The sequence below is a fragment of the Talpa occidentalis genome, unplaced genomic scaffold, assembly GCF_014898055.3.
Source record: "Talpa occidentalis isolate TD23 unplaced genomic scaffold, MPIMG_talOcc4v2.1 talOcc4.14, whole genome shotgun sequence".
NCBI lineage: Eukaryota > Metazoa > Chordata > Mammalia > Eulipotyphla > Talpidae > Talpa > Talpa occidentalis.
The window spans coordinates 75,738,178-75,756,296 of NW_023601433.1; the positions used below are offsets into that span (position 1 = coordinate 75,738,178).

General features: G+C 47.3%; 1 protein-coding gene across 1 annotated transcript in view; it reads right to left on the reverse strand.

Moving 5' to 3' along the window:
• Positions 1-18,119, reverse strand: part of SF3A1 (splicing factor 3a subunit 1) — an 18,442-nt gene continuing 323 nt past the window's right edge. The window contains exons 2-16 of the mRNA XM_037510873.2: positions 15,729-15,850; positions 11,235-11,442; positions 9,988-10,245; positions 7,986-8,060; positions 7,122-7,272; positions 6,589-6,782; positions 5,590-5,707; positions 5,155-5,340; positions 4,347-4,468; positions 3,999-4,244; positions 3,256-3,463; positions 2,586-2,740; positions 1,482-1,583; positions 1,297-1,368; positions 1-515 (exon numbers count right to left, since the gene is read on the reverse strand). Of these exons, the coding sequence (XP_037366770.1) occupies positions 414-515; positions 1,297-1,368; positions 1,482-1,583; positions 2,586-2,740; positions 3,256-3,463; positions 3,999-4,244; positions 4,347-4,468; positions 5,155-5,340; positions 5,590-5,707; positions 6,589-6,782; positions 7,122-7,272; positions 7,986-8,060; positions 9,988-10,245; positions 11,235-11,442; positions 15,729-15,850 (2,319 nt within the window). The 3' untranslated portion in view covers positions 1-413. The remainder of the gene's footprint in view (positions 516-1,296; positions 1,369-1,481; positions 1,584-2,585; positions 2,741-3,255; positions 3,464-3,998; positions 4,245-4,346; positions 4,469-5,154; positions 5,341-5,589; positions 5,708-6,588; positions 6,783-7,121; positions 7,273-7,985; positions 8,061-9,987; positions 10,246-11,234; positions 11,443-15,728; positions 15,851-18,119) is intronic.

Consider the following 18,119-nt stretch of genomic DNA (forward strand, 5'->3'; position numbering starts at 1 on the left):
TTTCACAAAAAGAGTCCAAGAGGTTTATTAGCCCATGGCAAGATACAAAATGACTAATGACAATCATTACCACATTCTATCAGCCAAGTGCCACTGGCACTATGGCACTATCCAGCAAGACCTCCCTGGGCTCACTTTTCCTTGTGGGCTGCTGAAGAAATGAATCCTCTCAAATCAAGACCCTTACACAAAGGGATTCCAGAGACAACTGGGAGGGAGAGGCTTAGAAAGCCCTGCTACTTTTATCAATGCGGGAAGGGGTCAGGGGAAGGGGACTCTGAAGGACAATGTGAATTTCCAAACTTAGTAAAGTGGAAAACAAATATGCAGGCAAGGTCTCCTGGGTCTGGGAAAGGAAACAGGGATAGGAGAGGCAAAACGGCAGTGGTTAGGACCTGACAGTGGGTTTTTCTCTACTTCTTCCTCCCGCCTCTCTCCTTAAGGGCCAGGTGGATGATGGCGCCATTGGCCATATTGTAGTAAGCCAGTGAGTTGGAATCCTTGATGAAGATGCCCTGGAAAACAGACAATGTGTCTTAGCAAGGGGGCAGCCTGGTTATAAGCACACTGTGCAGCCTCATCACTCCCAATGTCTGTTGACCCCTAAACTGAGCAAACGTAAGAACTTGTGGAAAGGTGGGAGATAGAGCCTAGGGGGACTGGAAATCCCGGATTGGAAATCTCTGGCTCCTCCTACAGTGTTTCATTTTTCCTTCTCTCCAACCATTTTTCTTCCCCTTTTTAAACATTTGGCTCAAAGCTTATCTCCCCAAGAAGCTAGGCCAACCAACCCCATGGAATTTTGACGCCAAATTCACAGACCTTTAGAGACTTAGCGATAACAGAGTCCAACAGTTTCATTTTATAGAACAGGAAATAGAGGGCTAGAGCGGGGATTTGTGAGAGTTCCAAGAGGGAGAACACAGCAGTCCTGCATGATTTGGTGGGAATTAGGCTGAGCTGGACTCTCACCTCCATTTCCATGTATAGCGTCAGACTATATGAGACCATACAGGGGGGATGGCTCCACCACTGGGCCAGAAACCCACTAGACCACTAATTCTTGGCCCCAGGTGTTCAGGCAGAGTTTTCTGAACTCCACCATGACCCCACCAGAGCTGACCCTGTCAGACTAACCTGCCCTGGAACTCTCAGCAGAATTCATCACTTCTAGGACAAATTCAGAAGGCAACACCCAGGTGCCTCCCCACTCCTTTACTTCCATAGTGAATTTAGCTTCTGAGATGACAGAGGCTTTGGGACCCAAGGGTCAAGACCATGGACACCCTGGCTCACCTCATACTGCAGCTTCTGTTTCCCTGCAGGCATGCCTGTAGCCTCGTGAATCTTCACCTTGATGACAGAGACCTGTGAGACCAAGGAGAGGTCACTCATCCCCTTGCTAAGACCAACTGGAGGAAGCTGTCCCCGACTCCATGGTTTCCCTGCACCTGAGGCCAGCTGGCAACAGCAACTCATACCTGGTCTGTGAGCGGAAGGGTGAAGACCAGCACCTGCCCATTCAGTTTCCATTCTGTCTTATCCTGCATGTTGGGCACCTGGACTTTGATGGACACTGGACCCTGGAAAAGAAGAGGTGGTCATTATGCCTGGGGAGCTCCAAATCAATCAGGAACCAAGCTCTACTATCCCTGGGCCAGTCTACGCGATGTCACCTGTCTATCTGAACTCCTGAATTCTGGCCCCAGATTCATTACTGACACCACTTGTGGTTCCCTTTTCAAGATTTGGCTTCCTTTCTTTAAAATGATTCCTGCCCTGTCCCTGGTGACTCTAGAGCCGAAAAAGTGGCATGAAAATGCTTTGCAAACCCCCAGACACATTACAGGGGAAAAGCATGTGAACGGTGAGGTCAGAAGACCTGGGTTATCAACTCTAATCTAAGTCTTCCTGAGCCTTAACACACGTCTGAAATGTGGTCCTTCACAACTGCCACACAGAACTGTTGCAAGCGTTAAGTGGATGGATGAGTGCCTATATTTGTGTGGCTCTATTCTGGCACTTAGTAGGTAGGTATTATAGAAATGGGATCAATGAAAAGGAAAAAAAGGCAAAAAAAAGAGACAAGATTTGGTCAAATGCACTGGAGTAGTAGGGCCAGGTCTATTTCTGTCTCCTCACTGATGCCCTACAAGCTCCCCTGGGGACCAGCAGTGCCAAGGTTCTCTCCTCAATTCTAGCACCCTCACAGGATCCCCACAGGCATAAATCTTATCTCCACAGATAAGGCCACAAAGAAATTAAGAACTGCACCCAGGATTTCTTGCAGGTGTCCAGGGCTCCTTTCATATCCAAGCCCTGCTGCCCATGCAGCTGAGTCTCCCTACTGGACTCGACAACAACAGTTCACACCAGGACCACCACCAATACTTGCTGCCCCTCTAACTTGTGACCCCACATCTAGTGGGTGCACAAAAACTCTCAGCTCTCACCGGCCTCTAGCGACTGAGGCCCACAAATCAAAACCATGGAAATAGGGTGGCCCAGCAAGTGTGACTGGGGCAGGACCAGAACCCCCCCAACTAGACACTCCAGGCCACAGCCAGCACTCTGGGATGAGATACCTTGTTTCTGCGTAGAAACTCCTCCTCAGGCATAAGACTGTCCTCTGTCTTCAGTTTCTTGGAGGTAGGTTCATCCTCCATGGGAGGCGGGGGGTGAACAGGAGGCATTGGGGCTGGAGCTGGGACAGGTGCCACAGGTGGAGCAGGCACAAAGGCTGCAAGGACAGCAAGTAGCAGTTTGTTTGAATGAAGGGAAGGGACCCAGGACCTGGGGCTGGGGAGCAGTGAGATGAGAGACTGTAAAGGATTCCTGTGTCTCTAGTCAGAGGTGTAAAGTGCCATTCCTAATTTTGAGTCTGGCACACAGTAGGTTCCCTGGCAAGGGGACCTGGTAGGCTGCCCATATTGGGCAGCAGGGGACTGGAAGGGCAGGAATGATGGATGTATCAGGAACCAGCAGACCTCTGCTAGGTCTCTGCACCTGCCCAGGGCCTGACCCCTCTGGGTGTCCAGGGCTAACCTGTCTAGGGCCACATCAGTCTCTCATCTCCCCCAGGACCTCTGGCTCCCTGGTTCCCCATTCAGGAATTTCACACATGGAAGCTAAGGCTCTCCTCTGGGATGAATCCCAGCTGAAAGAGCAGGCACCACCATCAGTCACTGCTCTGCCCAATGCTTGGCCTGCAGCCCCCGACCCAATGACCTGGAAAGCAACATGAGAGACACTGACCTGTTGGCACAATCATGGGGGGTGGGCGGGGTGCCATGATAGGAGGAGCTGAGGGAGGCATGGGCACCACGTTGATCCTGGGGGCATGGATGATGGGTGGCATGGGGGCAATCACTGAGCCGGGGGGTAGTCGGACCACAGATGCCATCGGAGGCCGAGGCATCACAGGTACTGCAGACACAACCGTGGTGCGAACGGGAGGTGGCATCTGCAGGTGGGGGAAGAGGGACCCATAGGTCATAGGACGCCAAGGCTGAACTTCAAGGGTACACACAGCTGGCAGCTAGCCACCTCGAGATACGGGCTGGACAACTCCGACTTAACCCTGGGGCTGAGAGACTACGGCCTTACAGTGGGCTCTGACAGGAACTACACTGAAAGATACCCAGGACAACACTCTTTCTGCTTGCGACTCAAGCGTTGCTGGTGACTGAGGCCACGGGAAGAGGATGACCTCAACATAGCCTCCTGGAAGCAGGCCAGCAGGCCTCGAAGACCCATTGAGTCCAGCAGGCCTCCTCTGGCCCTTGCTTCTCACATTTGCCACTTGCCTCCCTCCCTGTTTCAATCCTCCCACACAACTGGAAGATCAGGCTAGAGAGCGCCACTTCCATTAAAGGGTTCTTTCTCTCAGCTTGACCCAGTCAACACTCAAGCCCCACCATAAAGTTGTTGCCAAGGGAGTCCCACTCCAAGAACCTAGATCTAAAAAAAATCAGTCATGAAGACAGTTGCCGGCTTACCGCGGGTGGCCGGGGCACAGAGGTGATAGGTGGGGCTGAGCTGGGGATGTTGGTAGCTGAAGATGGAGGTGGTGGTTGCTGGGGGATTTCATTGGGCTTGCTGGGGCCAATCTTCTCTTTGGTGTCATCTTCTGGCACTAGACCCTTGGCCTTGTGGATGGCCTCGATTTGCTCCTGTAGGGTGATATTGGCCTGTGCAGCCTGCTGGGTCCGGGCCATACTGCCAGAATGGCCATCCCAGGTCACCTGCAAGAGAAAGCAAAGTCATTGCTTGTCAGAGCTCCTGGAACTGAGCCCAATGTGGGAGTATGAGGGCAGGAAAGGCAACAGGATCCACTTGAACTTCACCTTTTCCTCTGGCTTTTGAATCTCTTCCTCACCGATCTTCTTACCAATGGCTGTTTCTTCTACACCGAAGATATCGGTACGCCGCTCAGCCAACTGTTTCAAGCTGCTCTCAATATCCAGACCTGGATACAGTCACAGAATGGAGGCAGGGGACAAAAAGGGAAACTAAATGAGGTGTCCCTCCAACAAAGCAGTTTTCCTGGCGTGCACAGTAGAGGCTGGTTTCACAGGACAAGGTTGACTATGGGTCTCAACACAGCACTCCAGTCCTCTAAGCCTAGGGAAGGTGCCCAACCAGCAGCACTAAGCCTACAAACCAGAGCTGGTTCAACCCTGAGTTATAAAGGCACAGTGACCAGAAAGGCAACTAGGAGGACAGGGTCACACAAGTGGCAAGTAGCAGAGTCAGGACTAAAAGCCTGGTCTCCTGCCTCAGGGGCAATCTCCTCCTATTGTGCTGCTTTTCACACAGCAGTCACAGAACCACCTTATTTCATTTTAAAGTGATAAGGGCAGTCCAGTTATCAGAGCCCCCATTCTAAGACAGCCCCCAGAATGAGCATCCTTCCTAGCTATAGCCAGATCTTGCTGTGAGATGTCAATGGGCACATGTCAGCCATGTGCTTGCCTAGAAAATGGAGAGCTCTTTTGCAGCAAATTAGGCTGCACCTATCCTTAAAAGCCTCAACATTGCTGTCTATGTCTGTTTAAAGCAATTTAACTCTAATTTGGAGATTCCCATGGGCCAAAGTCAGTCAGGGACAAGTCACAGAAAGGGTATGAGCTGGACGGGGAAGGCCCACCTCACCTGGTGCATACACCTCATCATCGCTCTGCTTCTCTCGAATGGAGCGATCTCGCTGCTCCAACCACCGGGGGTCCAGAAGCCCAATGCGCATGTGTTCCTGCATTTTGCTGGCAGGGATCTTCTCCCCCGTGATGGGGGACACAAGATATTCATCTGGAGCTGGGGCTGGAGGCAGGGGCTTGGAAGCTAAAAGAAAACACGTTTAAGTGAGAACACTGGGTGGCGATCTGGGTTAAGAGACAGCTGGACATATTCATTCAGTGTCATGCTATACCTGACAATGTAACAAGGTACCAAGATACCAGAGATAGCAGTCAGCCTCCCCTGCCCAAAAGCATGACAGAAGGGTCACCAAGGCTTTTACAAAAGGTCACCTCAAGCTGTTCTAGATGGACAGGTGTGAGGAACACCCAAGGGCAGGAAAGCAGGCCCTACCTTTAGGGTCATAGTCTTTCCGAACAATGACCTGGTCTGGAGTTGGGGGCAGAGGTGGAGGCATAGGTGTCTCTGGGGGTGGGGGCACTTTCTGCCCTTCTTCTTCATCATCGGAACCCTGAAAAGTAGAGCAGAGCCAAATCCAGAGGGGTGTCAATAAGCTACCTCCCTGAAGCTGAAAGCTGGCAGCCTGCAGGGTGGCAAGGAGCCTTAGGTCCCTGCCAGAGTGCATGTGCTTGGCCCTCCAGGGCAGCCGAGGCCAACCGGCAGCCAGCCAAGCTGCTTCCTCACAACATGAATGGGAGCACTGGGGCCATGGTGCTAATACTCCGCCCAGGCATTTCCAACAGCTGGCACCAGGCGGTCCCAGGAGACTAAGGGCACTTAACATGCTGGGGAGGGGTGCGATGGGCAAGTCAGCACTCAATGGTCATTGCTCATCAAGCAATGCTGGGAGGGAGAGAAAAAGTCAATTCCCACAGACACTGGGGCCCTTTCTTCTCAGGCTGCACACAAATTCTTTCCAAGGGGAGGAGAGCAGCTTGGCTCTGGAGACTCAGCCTGCTTTGAGGGCATGGCTCAACGTGGGTAGAGGTGGCCCAGAAGCACCAGCTACATTTAGAAAAGCTCTGGGAACTGATCATTTGAGCCTAAGCTCAAATGCACCAAACCATGAGATGTAGGGAGTTTCCCAACTGAGAGCCGGTGTGGGGGCGGTAGGGGGGTAGGGCCTCTAGGCAAAGGGGAAGGCCACAGAATAGGACCTGCACAGCTTTCAGATCCTTGTTTATGAATGATTCTTTGTTGTCTGAGCTGGAAAGAGGCTCTGTGCTGCCTGGGCCTGAGCAGCTGCTCAGCCAGGAGGGCCTGGTCCATAGCCCACGCTTCCTTTCCAGGCTCACCAGGGAGTGGATCCCTGGAGTCTGATGGAACACACCCCCATCTCCTGGGGATCCAAAGGAAATGGTCATCACAAAGGCCCTCCTCCCATGGATATACCTCATCCATGTCTTGAACTTGGGTGTCCTGGTCCAGCTGCGAAGGAGGTTCCTCGGTCTTTTCCTGTTTTTCATCCTCCTCATCAGATTCAACCTCCATCTCAACCTCCTCACTCTCCCCAAACTTCTCATAGCGTTCCTGAATGAGGATCCGGGCCCCCAGTTCCTCAGGGGTGGTGGGAGGTGGGAAGTTCCCTGGCAGAGGGTGAAAAAATCTCCAAAGTCAGAAGAAAATCTCCAAAGATAGTATTTATGCACCCTCACTCTCCAACTGTGAGCTTTCCAATGGTTGGGGTTGCCTGATTTCGCTCCTTTATCCAGAGGTCCACCCATTTCTGGCACAGTAAGTATTTGATGAATTGGGTTTAACTGGGGCAATATGGTAGAGCTGAAAACTACTGGGGGCAGAGATGAACCAGACACTGATAAAGTCCTCTGAGGGACTCTGTTGCTTCCTAGGAACATCTGTATGAAGTCTCCAGGACAACTCAAGCTCCTGGCTCCCCACCTGGAGTCACTTCTTTGCAGACCTACCTTGCTCATTGGGTTGGAAGTCCACTGTTTCCACCACCACAAAATCATGCCAGTCAATCTGTGCATAAGCCACCCGCTCCTTCTCCTTCTCCTCCTCCTCTTTCTTCCTCTCACGCTCCTGGAACTTGGCCCACTCCACACGGTAACACACCTGAAGGGAGAGGAAACAGCACAGTGCGGAGCTTAATCGGGATCTGCTCACAGCAAGGCTGTCACCTCCAGGCGTTAACCAAAGCCAGCATCCCCTTCAAAACAGGAGGTTGCTCTGCCCACAAGAACTTCCTAGAGCAAACTATGATATCAGCATTTGGTTTCACACAGACTCAGAGTTTAGACAAGATGAAATTTGAAATGCCACTGCAATCTTCAGTCTGGGCCCCAAGGTCAGCCATTTGTTATAACTTCAGTTTTCTACTTGAGTTGGCAAAGAGCTTTGAACTCACAGAGTAGCAAAGTCTCCTCCCAGGAAGTCTACGTGACAACTGAGTGCCCATGTGAGAAGCAGTAGGCTGAAAGGCTAAGGAAAAAAAAAAAAACCTCACGGAGATGCCCAAAGAGCACCGATAAACCTTCTTTTCTTCCTCTGAAAACCTGTAACTTCAAAAGGCACCTGCCACCAGAAAAACAGAGTTGGCTTCCAGCTAAGAAAAGGTAACCTAACGACGCCAAAAAGCAGAAACTGGTGTTATGCTGGGGAGCAGAGAGTCCAAGTTTCTCCAGCTTACAGCCACAAGGCCTTTGTCCCACTGTCCCTGTGTCTAGGACATGGCGAGGCACTGCCTCAGGAATATTTCCAAACACAAAATAGATCCCATAGAGTGTGACTTGCAATATCAGTAAATGTTTACAAGAAAATCAGTTTACCTGGTCCAAAACTTCTCGGGGGTTCTCAGCCTCTTTCTTGAGCTTTGTAAATAGACCTTTGGGTGGAATCAAGATCTGAAACAAAGATGAGTCAAAGCAATGATCAGTGCAGGGCAACATAGGATGCAGAGACAGTCTTCCTGGGTCGGTGGAAAGGTATAGAAGGGAGAGTATGGGAATTGGTCCCAATTCCAGTTCCACTGGGCTGCATGACTTTGGGCGAGTTATTTAACCTCTGCAACTTAGTTTTCCTTCTATAAAATGGTGATACCACTACTTAAAGTTGGTACCAACAACTGAAAAGGCTTCTGTAAGGATAAGCAGGAAAGTATGGAAAACCAATGAGAACATGGTATCAGTGTGCTTTCAGGAGGCCGATCTGCTTTTACCCTGTGATGCTACTAGGCCTCCCCTGACCACCCACTTAAGACTGCAGTCAGCCCATTTCCCTAGATTTCCATATGCCCCCCACTTCTTTTTCTCCAAAGTAGTTTTCATCATCTGGTACAGACTGACATTGTGCTTGTCTGCCAGACCCCTAACTAGATTAGAAACTCCCAGAAGATGGGGATTTCTGTTTGCTGTCCAGTATCATGTCTGTAACACTGGAATAGTACCTGACACTCAACGTACATTTGCTGAATGAACACTGGCTTTGTTCAAAACAGTCAGTCATTCCAATTGCCCCAGAGTGCTGACTGCCCCACCCCATACCCCTGTAATTCTATCCCAGGAATCTATCTGCTCCTAGAGTTCCACATGGCTAGAGGCAGATACCAGCCCCTCAGGAGAGTACTAAATGTCAATACCCAAGTTTAGAGGAAGAGATAACAGGAAAGTAACATAATAAAAAGGTATCTGGCACCTTTAACCCTGGAAGCAGTCCACTGGGAGGAATTAAACTGAAATCCACTTTAAATTGATCCTATGTAATTACAGTAAACCTTGAGACTTTAATGATTGCTATTTTAACTATCCTACCAGTTTCTGGATTTGGTGGTTTGATAAAAACACATTTTTACAATTCTTTCCAGTTATATACTAATAGCGAATGCAGTTAGAAGAAACTGAGTGCTTTCAAATCAGATCTTCAACAGATGTGCAGACCATGCCACTAAAAAGGGAAGACCACCACCACTACACATGTAGTAAAAAAGTGCCCCAGACAAATCTACACCAGTGTACTTTGCAATAAGTTAATACCATTATTTTAAATACCAGCATTGACTTGTCCAGTTTCTTGACTGTAGTAATTTAGCAGGATAATTAAGATCTTAAGGCCGTGAATAAACTGCCCAGTTCCAGCTCTGTGACCTCCTAGCTGTGTAACCCTGGCCTAATTAACTTCTCTGTGCCTCAGCTGCCTCTTCTAAAAAGTATAACAGTGGCTACCTTATAGAGTATTAAAGATTAAATAAGATGCTACATATGTAAGAACTCAACAAACATTGGCAATACTGAAGTTAAACTGTTTCCCAATGCCTATTAAATTATTTCAAGCTCGAGGTTCTTTGTAGGGTGGAAAACATAAGTTTTAGAGTCAAATGTTGGTTTAAATCTTAGCACAGCTGTTCACAAGCTGAGACCATGAGTAGGTGACCTCACCTCTCTAAACCTGTTTCTGCTGTTATATGATGGGGGAAAAACACTTCTCTCACAAGGTCTTATGAGAAATGAATTATGAGAAGCAATAATTAAGGCTTTGCTTCTTCTCAGGCCCCATGCAAGGAAACAGAAAAATTAACTATACTTAAAGGCAGCAAGTATCACTTGGTCTTTTCACATAACAGGCACTCATCTGATGGCAGGGATCAATCATAGATTTCTCTTTAGGAACAGCACTTTATGTTGCATTTAAAAGGGAACTGAATAGAAATCAAGGTTTTACATGGAACTGGAATTTTTAACATCTGCTGTATCCTTAGAGATAGTGCAGAGAGTGTCTATGGTGAGATGCCTTCCTTCATTGGGTCCCGCACCCCAGCCCTCCGGACCCAGGCACCTTCGTATACTGTTCCACCAGCTTTGTGAAGTAGTTGAAAAGGCTGTGCTGTGGGCGGAGGAAGTCGAACTGATAGTTGCGCTGCTCTTTCTGCATCAGCTGGGTCAGAAACTGGCGCCCGTTCCTGGCTACAAACTGAGCTGTCAGCTTCACCACGTCCAGGTCGAAGGCCGAGATGGATGGGGGGTCTGCGATGAATTCAAACTCTGGAGGGGGTTCCTTGGGCACAATGGTCTCTTGGATCACCTGGGCTTGGACCTAAGACACAGTGGGGATGTGAGGCCAAAAGGCACAGTGTCAACTGGCTAAAGAGAGGGAGGGAACACACCCCCATGGGATGGCATCCATGCTTCTATAATTCTGGTAAGCCACTGGCATGTGGTGTGAGAGAACCCTAACTTTAAGAATACAAATTTCTGAGCCAAATGTGGCCTCAACTCTCTGAATGGCTTGGAGTAAGACTCATGCCCTCTAGTCCTCTGTACCTGTCTTGAAACAGAGCCAACGCCAGGAAGGGACCATAAGAACCTATGGGAATAGTTTCCTAAGTCCCACCCAAAGGAGCTGGAAGACACAATGGTCTCTACGTGAACTAAAGTTCCCACTGTATAGAATACCTCCAGGCTTACCACATAAACTATGAGATGGACTGAAGAGGTTTAGAATCTACTTCAACCTTTACCTCCCACTATAAAACAAAGGTGGCCTTTACCACCATGGTTCAGGAGTAAAGCAAAGTGAAGGGGCCAGTCCAGGCCTACAGTATAACAACCCCTTATAGGTCTTAGGTGTTAATGCACCAGCACAGGATTGGGGGGGCCTTAGGAAGGCAAAACAGGGGGAGGAATGGCACAAAACAGCCCACTGGTCACATCATAACAATGTACCCACATCATGGTCAAGGCAAAGAGTAGGGGGCTAACTCTGTGCCCTTCAGTAAATCATACTTCCCCAAGTCTCAGATTTCTCATGCATATAATAGTCACTCTACCAGCTTCCTTCTGCAGCTTCTTTGAGGTGTCAATGAGACATGGTTCCTTAAAGCACTGAGCACAGGCTTGACAAGCAGTGCTCAGGAAATGCCAACCGTCAGCAGTATTTTGCTGTCAAACCTCAATGTTGGCCTCTGGAAAGTGGGGATGACAACCCCATGTCTCTCCCTGGGTGGTAGAGACTTGGATAGCAGAAGTGCATCCTCTTCCCCTCCCCCCGGCTCTGGGCAAGTAAAGGAAGAGATTGGCACCAACCTTTTGGGGTAGCTGCTGCTGGGTAGCTTGCTGCTGCTGCTGCATGACCTTGGGGATGGCAGCTGAGGGCTCCTGAGCCTTCCCCTCCTTGAACTCGCTGACCTTGTGGCGGTAGTAGGCATGATAAGGGTCATTGGGGTTCAAGAAGTTGAACTTGGGGTTGTTGATCTCATTCTGTCGAATTCTAGCTTCAAATTCAGGTCCATTTCTGAGAGTTAAAATAAGTAACATCTGCTTAGACTCAGGCCACCACCCAATCAAACCCCTTATTGTCACCACCCATCACTCAAGTAAGTCTGTCCCTCAGCACAGCGGAGATTCTCCTAGTGTCAGTGGCCATTGCGACAGGTCTTGCTTGGTGTTTTCAGGCCTCTACCACAGGGCCTCCCAGAATGCCATACTTCCTGAAGCTCCTCTGCCAGTTTTGCTATTCCAAAGCTACATGTGCTAATATTTCCTTTCAATAAAAATTTTAAAAATGTACTTGAAAGAGAAAAAATACATTATTGCTGCAAATAAAAACCTATGTATGGATTTACTAACAACAAGTAGTCATAAAATTAAATACAACGTAAACAAAGTAAAACTGTTCAGAGTTTACTGAGACTGAGGCCAGTTCTCAGTTAAAAAGAGTGCCAGAGAGGTCAAGTGCCAGAGAGGTGTTAAAGCTACACTAGTACCAAACTGATGCTTTGTCCTGGGCATAACTAGAATTGAGGGGAAAAAAAATGTAAACAATATGATTAACATTTTTGTCCAAACAGTGTCTAATGTCGCCTCATTTACCACTGGGTGAGGCCCACATAGGCAAGATGACTCTCCAAAAACTCAGATCCATGCTGCTGTGCACGAGACATTTAGATGACAGGGGAGTGCTGTGATGCACAGAGGGGCCCTCCCACCACTCTCTGCACCTGGCAGTTTCCCAGATCTCCGGTTTTTAAAAACTTGGGGTAATGAAAAAATGCACCTCATGCTGTTTAGGAAAATCTAATGTTTAAAGAGTCAAATGATAATATTTCAAGGTGTCACACATATATAACCTGTATCAGAGCATAGGGACATATTCAAGTTTTAAATTCATATTACCTTGCCAAATTACCAAACCTCTTTTTGCCTCCATTTACCTGTTGATAACACTGTTTTCCCTCTTAAAACTGAAGTATTGAGATTAAAGGAGATGCCAAATTTTTTCTAAATCATGTTTGTTGAGGTTTTGTTTTTTTTTTTAAAATGAGGACTGCAAATGCAAAGGGCTCTTACTCTTACAAAGGCTAGAAGGGTTGGTCCACAAATATTCAAAAGGATCTGTATGTTACATGTCTATGACTATGGGGACTGCAAATCTCCTGACCAGAGCTCTGAATTCAGCGATGTCCCAAATCCACCAAGGGTCAGTCCCAGATGGGCAGCCAGGTTGCTCCTTTCTCTTCGACTTGTACACCCTGGCCTTGTCAACAGAAGAGAGAGCAAGGGACAGGAGGTAGGCAATGGTGTGCGCAAGATTAGAGACTACAACAATCTGTGCCATTTTGCTGGTCATCAACATCCAGGCTAGCTCCTCAGCAAGTTCTGGTCACACTCCATAGCGTGACTAACACCATGAGGTCTCAATATGAACAGTCCAACTAGAACCGCATGTTTGGGGGAGAAGCATTCCTCCCTCTCCATAAATAATGCAAACCACACACAAGGAGGAGGAACGCAGTTAAACACCGCTAAACTAGGCCACCAGACCCAGCAAACGCCCAGGGCAGACATAGAGCTGCAAGAAAAAGGGACTATGGTTGTCTTTTCTATCACTGCCTTTTAAGCCATAACCTCACCACATCTGGGAATAATCTGAGAGACAAAAGAAGGCGGGCAGTTCATTCCAAGTTATCCTGTTGCATTAGCTAAGTTAATTTTAGAATTATATTCTCCAACACAAGGAATAAATTTCAGCAGGAAAGGACATGATTCTGACTCAACCCAGTTGGTGGAACTTTTTAAGGATAATTTCCACTTCAGTTTCTTGATTGAAAAATCCAGGGAAGGGAAGAGCTAACCTAGATTTAAAAAAACTCCTTTTGGAAATCCACACTTGGTTGCAAGTTTTTATTGTATGTTCCACCAGTCAATATGTGTGAACCCAGAAGTGAAGCAGAATGCCCTGAGAGCTCACTTTATCCTGGACTGAGATGCTGGTCTGTCCCTTCACTGAAATGTAAACAAAAGCAAGTTCACAGATTTTAGACGTGCCTACAAAGAAAAATTTTCATAGCCAAAAGCAGATCCAGAGATGTGGAGATATATATATATATATATATATATTTTTTTTTTTTTTTAAAGGGAACTTACTAATTTCAGTGGCAACAGAGATTGGCACAAAATTAATGGAAAAATCACTTGGTAAAATGGCTTTAAAATCTTAAAAGTGCTCTTCAGCCATAACTGTGCCACAAAATTTTCTAAGGAAGTAATTTAAAAAGCACAGTAAATGCTCAGAGACTTCCCCCACAGCTTCCTCTGCTGTTGGAAACAACTTCAAAGGAAAATACAGAGGATACAACTAAGTGAAAAAGGCCCATCACCTCAACATAGTGCATCCTCTTATGGTGCACCAGGGGACAAGGAGCAGCAAAGGAGAATGCTGACGACATAGTAAGGAGGGAAGAGTAGGATGTGAAAGTATAACTGCTAGTATAACAAGGATGTTAAAAAAAAAAAAGGATGCCAAGGGCCAGAAGGAAACAGGAAAAAATGGAAACAGCTAGTAAAAACTATTGTGGTAGCAAGATTGTGGTGATTTTCTCCCCCAACACCCTGCTGTGGAAAAGGGGGAGGGGGGGCCCTTGGGCCTCCCTAGTGGCGCAAGGGTTTAAGACACAAACTATGAAGCTACCTGCAGCCACTGCAGCACGAGTTCGATCTGAAGCAACCCACATGGTGCAGACCTCTCCTGACTCGCCCGCTGCTCCCCTCAGCAATGTATTTTGTCAGTCTGCCTGTTCTGTTCCCCACTCTGTCTCTGGTGGGTCCTCCCCCCCCCACCTCTGGCCTGTACCCCCGTTCTTATATGCATAATTAAATCTTAAAAAAGGGGGGGCCTTGCTATTAGACATTAAAGAATTGTCATAAACACAACACCCTTTGCCCTAATCTACATGGCCTGATCATGTTCAATCACACAGAGCAGTTTTAATCAATACTGAGGCCAGCTCTTGAAATGTTATGTGATGACTATGCATGGAGCTTGACACAGTGAAAGACACCACCAGAGTAAGCTTTGTAGGTTTATTTTTATTAAGAGGTTGGGAAGGAACCATCTATTTAATGATGTCTTGTGATGGGACTGCTCCTCAGGGGCAGTGAAGGCATGGGTCCCCGGAGAACTCATACTCTGACCGAGGGCAGCAGTCTTCTCAAGGTAGCTCTGGCTCCCACACAAGTTTGTCCAGTTTGTCAAGACAAGCCAAAAATCGAGATTTATTGTGTAAGCTCCTTTTTAAACTGCAAATAACTTAAGCTTAAAAAAAACACGAAGACAAAAAGATGTACAGGCGGGAAGTGACCTGTGGCTATCAAAAGAATACTTTATTTAGTTTAAAAGAGGTCTAGTTTATTTACTTTTCAAGATTTATTTATTTTTGCACAGAAGATCTGGGGTGTGGCCCAGAGATGTGGGGAGTGAGAGGATTCACCAGAAACAGTGAGAAGCAGAACAGGCAGATCTACTGAAATACACTGTTAAAGGGAGCAGAAGGCAAGACAGGAGAGGTCTGCTGCATCATATGAGGGTTAACTCCCTGGTCAGGAATCAAATTCAGACAGTAGAGGTGACAGTGCTGAGACTTAACCTGAAGGCCACTAGGGAGGCCCTAACAGAATAATTTAAACACCCTAAACTCTGGGCCATGTTGACCTTTGGTACCAACTGTCTATCAAGAAGATTCCAACTGAGGAAATGTGAGCATGCATGTATTGATGGGGAGAGAGGAACTCGGACTAAACGAAGCTAGATTTCCATGCCACCTGAGAAGTCAGCTGATACCTGTTATGATGTACCTAACAATGGGACTGCATTCAGTCCTATTATCTCACAACCACCCTGGAGTAGCAAGTTATTCCATATTTGCAGGTGGGTCATTTGAGGCTGAGGAATGTGGTCCTTGAACAGTGAGAATGATCAACTCCCTGTTCCGTCTCCCTCAGGCCAGCAGCTCAGACACAGACATCCAGATTATCCATGACAAAGCAACTTTCTAGGCATTTCCTCAGGCCTGTTTTGGAAGTAAAGGTTCCTGATGACTCTTTGGCAGGGTGTGACTCCCACTGCCATGGCGTCCTGGGGATGCTAGTGCTGCCCGTTACTTACCTCAGAGGCATGTTGTGGTTTTAGATGAGCTAACAGGCCTAAGCTGACAACTCCTCTCTTGAAAAACCCAGATGTTACCCCTGTGTGCGTTTAGGAGATCTTGGTGCTAAAAACATGAGACGAAGTAGCTATGTTACCTGGCCACAAAGCTGGCAGTCTTGTCAACGATATTCCTGACCTCTGGAGGAGGGTAAATAATCCCCACCACTGGTTTGGAAGGCGTAGAATCCTCCTTTGAAGATGCTTCTTCTTCTGTGGGCTGTAAGAACAGGAAAAGGAAATAAGGTCTTCAAGTTGCTAGTTTGGGTCTGGATTCCCACCTTTAAAACTCCTCTAGAAGTACAGACTCTCTTTCACAGACTCCCTGTATTCCAACCTCTCTGCTCCAGAAAAGCAGTTCTCTGAACTACACTGTGTTTGCATGAGACACCCCAGGGAACCAGTTAAGAAGAGTAGCTTCTCTGGTTCCTTCACCTAAAATGTCTCAGTGACACAGGAAACCTGCACTTTCACCATGTGTCCAGGGGTTCAGATGCAGGAAGGGCTCTGACCACATTCTGAGAAACCATGTTCCAGTCCAGAAGCCATGCTGTATTCCCACACCCAGGGATGTGCCTGGCACGAGATGTTTAATGATTGCTGAATAAAGAAACAGGAAACTCTTTGCCGGCAGCTCCTTTAGCCTTGAATGCCCTTTTCCTCTGCATTCATGCCAGTCTTAACCACTGTCAATGCACAAACGCTTTGTGAAACTCCACTGGAATGCTCGCTAATTTGTCCCATAAGTAGCAATATTCTTTCTTCACTACCTGCTTCCCCTTAGTAAACAAAGGTCAAGTCTCTCATCTTGGGAAAAAAAGGTTCTCCCCTGTTCTCATGTTCCTTTCTGCTGCTGCCTTCTCTCCCCCTTCCTCTAAAAGCTCCTAAATTCTGTCTTTGGTTTTCTTCACAGTATTCACCGTCTTTATCAGGTGCTCACAACCAGGGCCTCCATCTCCCGTCACCTCTGGGCTCAAAAATTCTGCCCCAACTGATATCTAGGATCACTCTTATGCACCACAAAGCTTTCGACCCCACTGATTCCTGGGCATGTTCATTTCTAAGTAGTTTCCTCATGAATGCAACTGTCAGCCATATCAGAAACTTGGCTTCCTCTCCCTTCCACAGTCTGCACATTCAATGTTAACTTATTAAGCACAGAGTAGGTTTCATATACCTTTCTGAGCAATTTACACATATTAATTAGCACTTACACCCTATGTGCTAAATAGTTTTATCACCTACATTTTACAAATGACAGACCTGAGGAGTGGCCCAAATGGCAGAACCCAGCGCTGGCTCAAAGTCTGCACCTTCAGTCACTTTGTCACAAGAGCTTTCCCCCTCCCTTTGCTGCAATCTAGGCCAAGTCCTCAGCATCTTTTGAATAAAATGACTCATCTCAGGTCCTAACATTTCTCCACATAATTGCTTGCATGCCTGAACTTCTGAAACACTAATATTACTATCTAGCTTAAAACTCATCCTTTTCTCATTAATGTCTACCAGGGAAAATTTGAATCTTCAGAATTGCTTTTCCTATTACCAATCTCCCAACCCTATACTTCACTAACACCTGCTTATTCTTAACTGATTCCTACCCTGATGTCTGCATTATTACCTTGCATTTCCGTTTATTTTCTCCCAGTGACTGGGAAAATGCTGAGCCAGATCAGCAAACATGGAAAAGGCACGAACCACCTGTCATGATCCCAGCTGTACACTGACCCAAAGCAGTGTTCAGCACATATTAAATGATATATATTTTATATATATGTACTATGTTATATATGGAAAATATTTGCTGAATGAAGACTGCTATTTCCCTTCCCTGGTGGACTATTATTTGTCTTACTAAAAGCAATCTACATTGTGTTCCTATGGGCTTCCCCTACCTTAATCTCCCCCCACCCCATATCATAAGTGATGTTGATTACCCGATCCTTTGTACCTGGTACTCTTAACATAGGGCATAGGACACCTCCAATTTTTTATGCACATTCACTCTCCCCCCACCCCCTCCAGCTGGCTGGAATCATATCACTTACTGTAATGGGGCAATAAACATTCGTTGAATGTTTATGTCTCCCCACTAGTCAATAGGCAACCCAAGGCAGAGGTTGGGTGCATGCATTTCATTAAAAACGGCGCGTGGCACTATGTCTGACTTAAAAGAAGCACCGAATAGATGCTGCGAGTTAACATTCAAGAACGCATCACCGAGTTAGGGAAATTCGGGATTACTGGGCAAAGCCTGAGAAGGCCAATGGGCTGACGGGCCCAACTGCGCCAAAAGCCCGGGGGAAGGGCAGGCCAAGTACTTTACAAACTTTAATGAGTCAACCTGGGGTCTTGCTATTCACATTCCTATTTAGAAGGCCTGAGGTGGAGCTTTTCATTTCTAATAAGTGATGCCGATGCTGCTGGTCGAGAACCACTGTAGCAGACAGCTGCGTGGCTACAAGAAGCGCGCTGCCTTCTGGGACTTG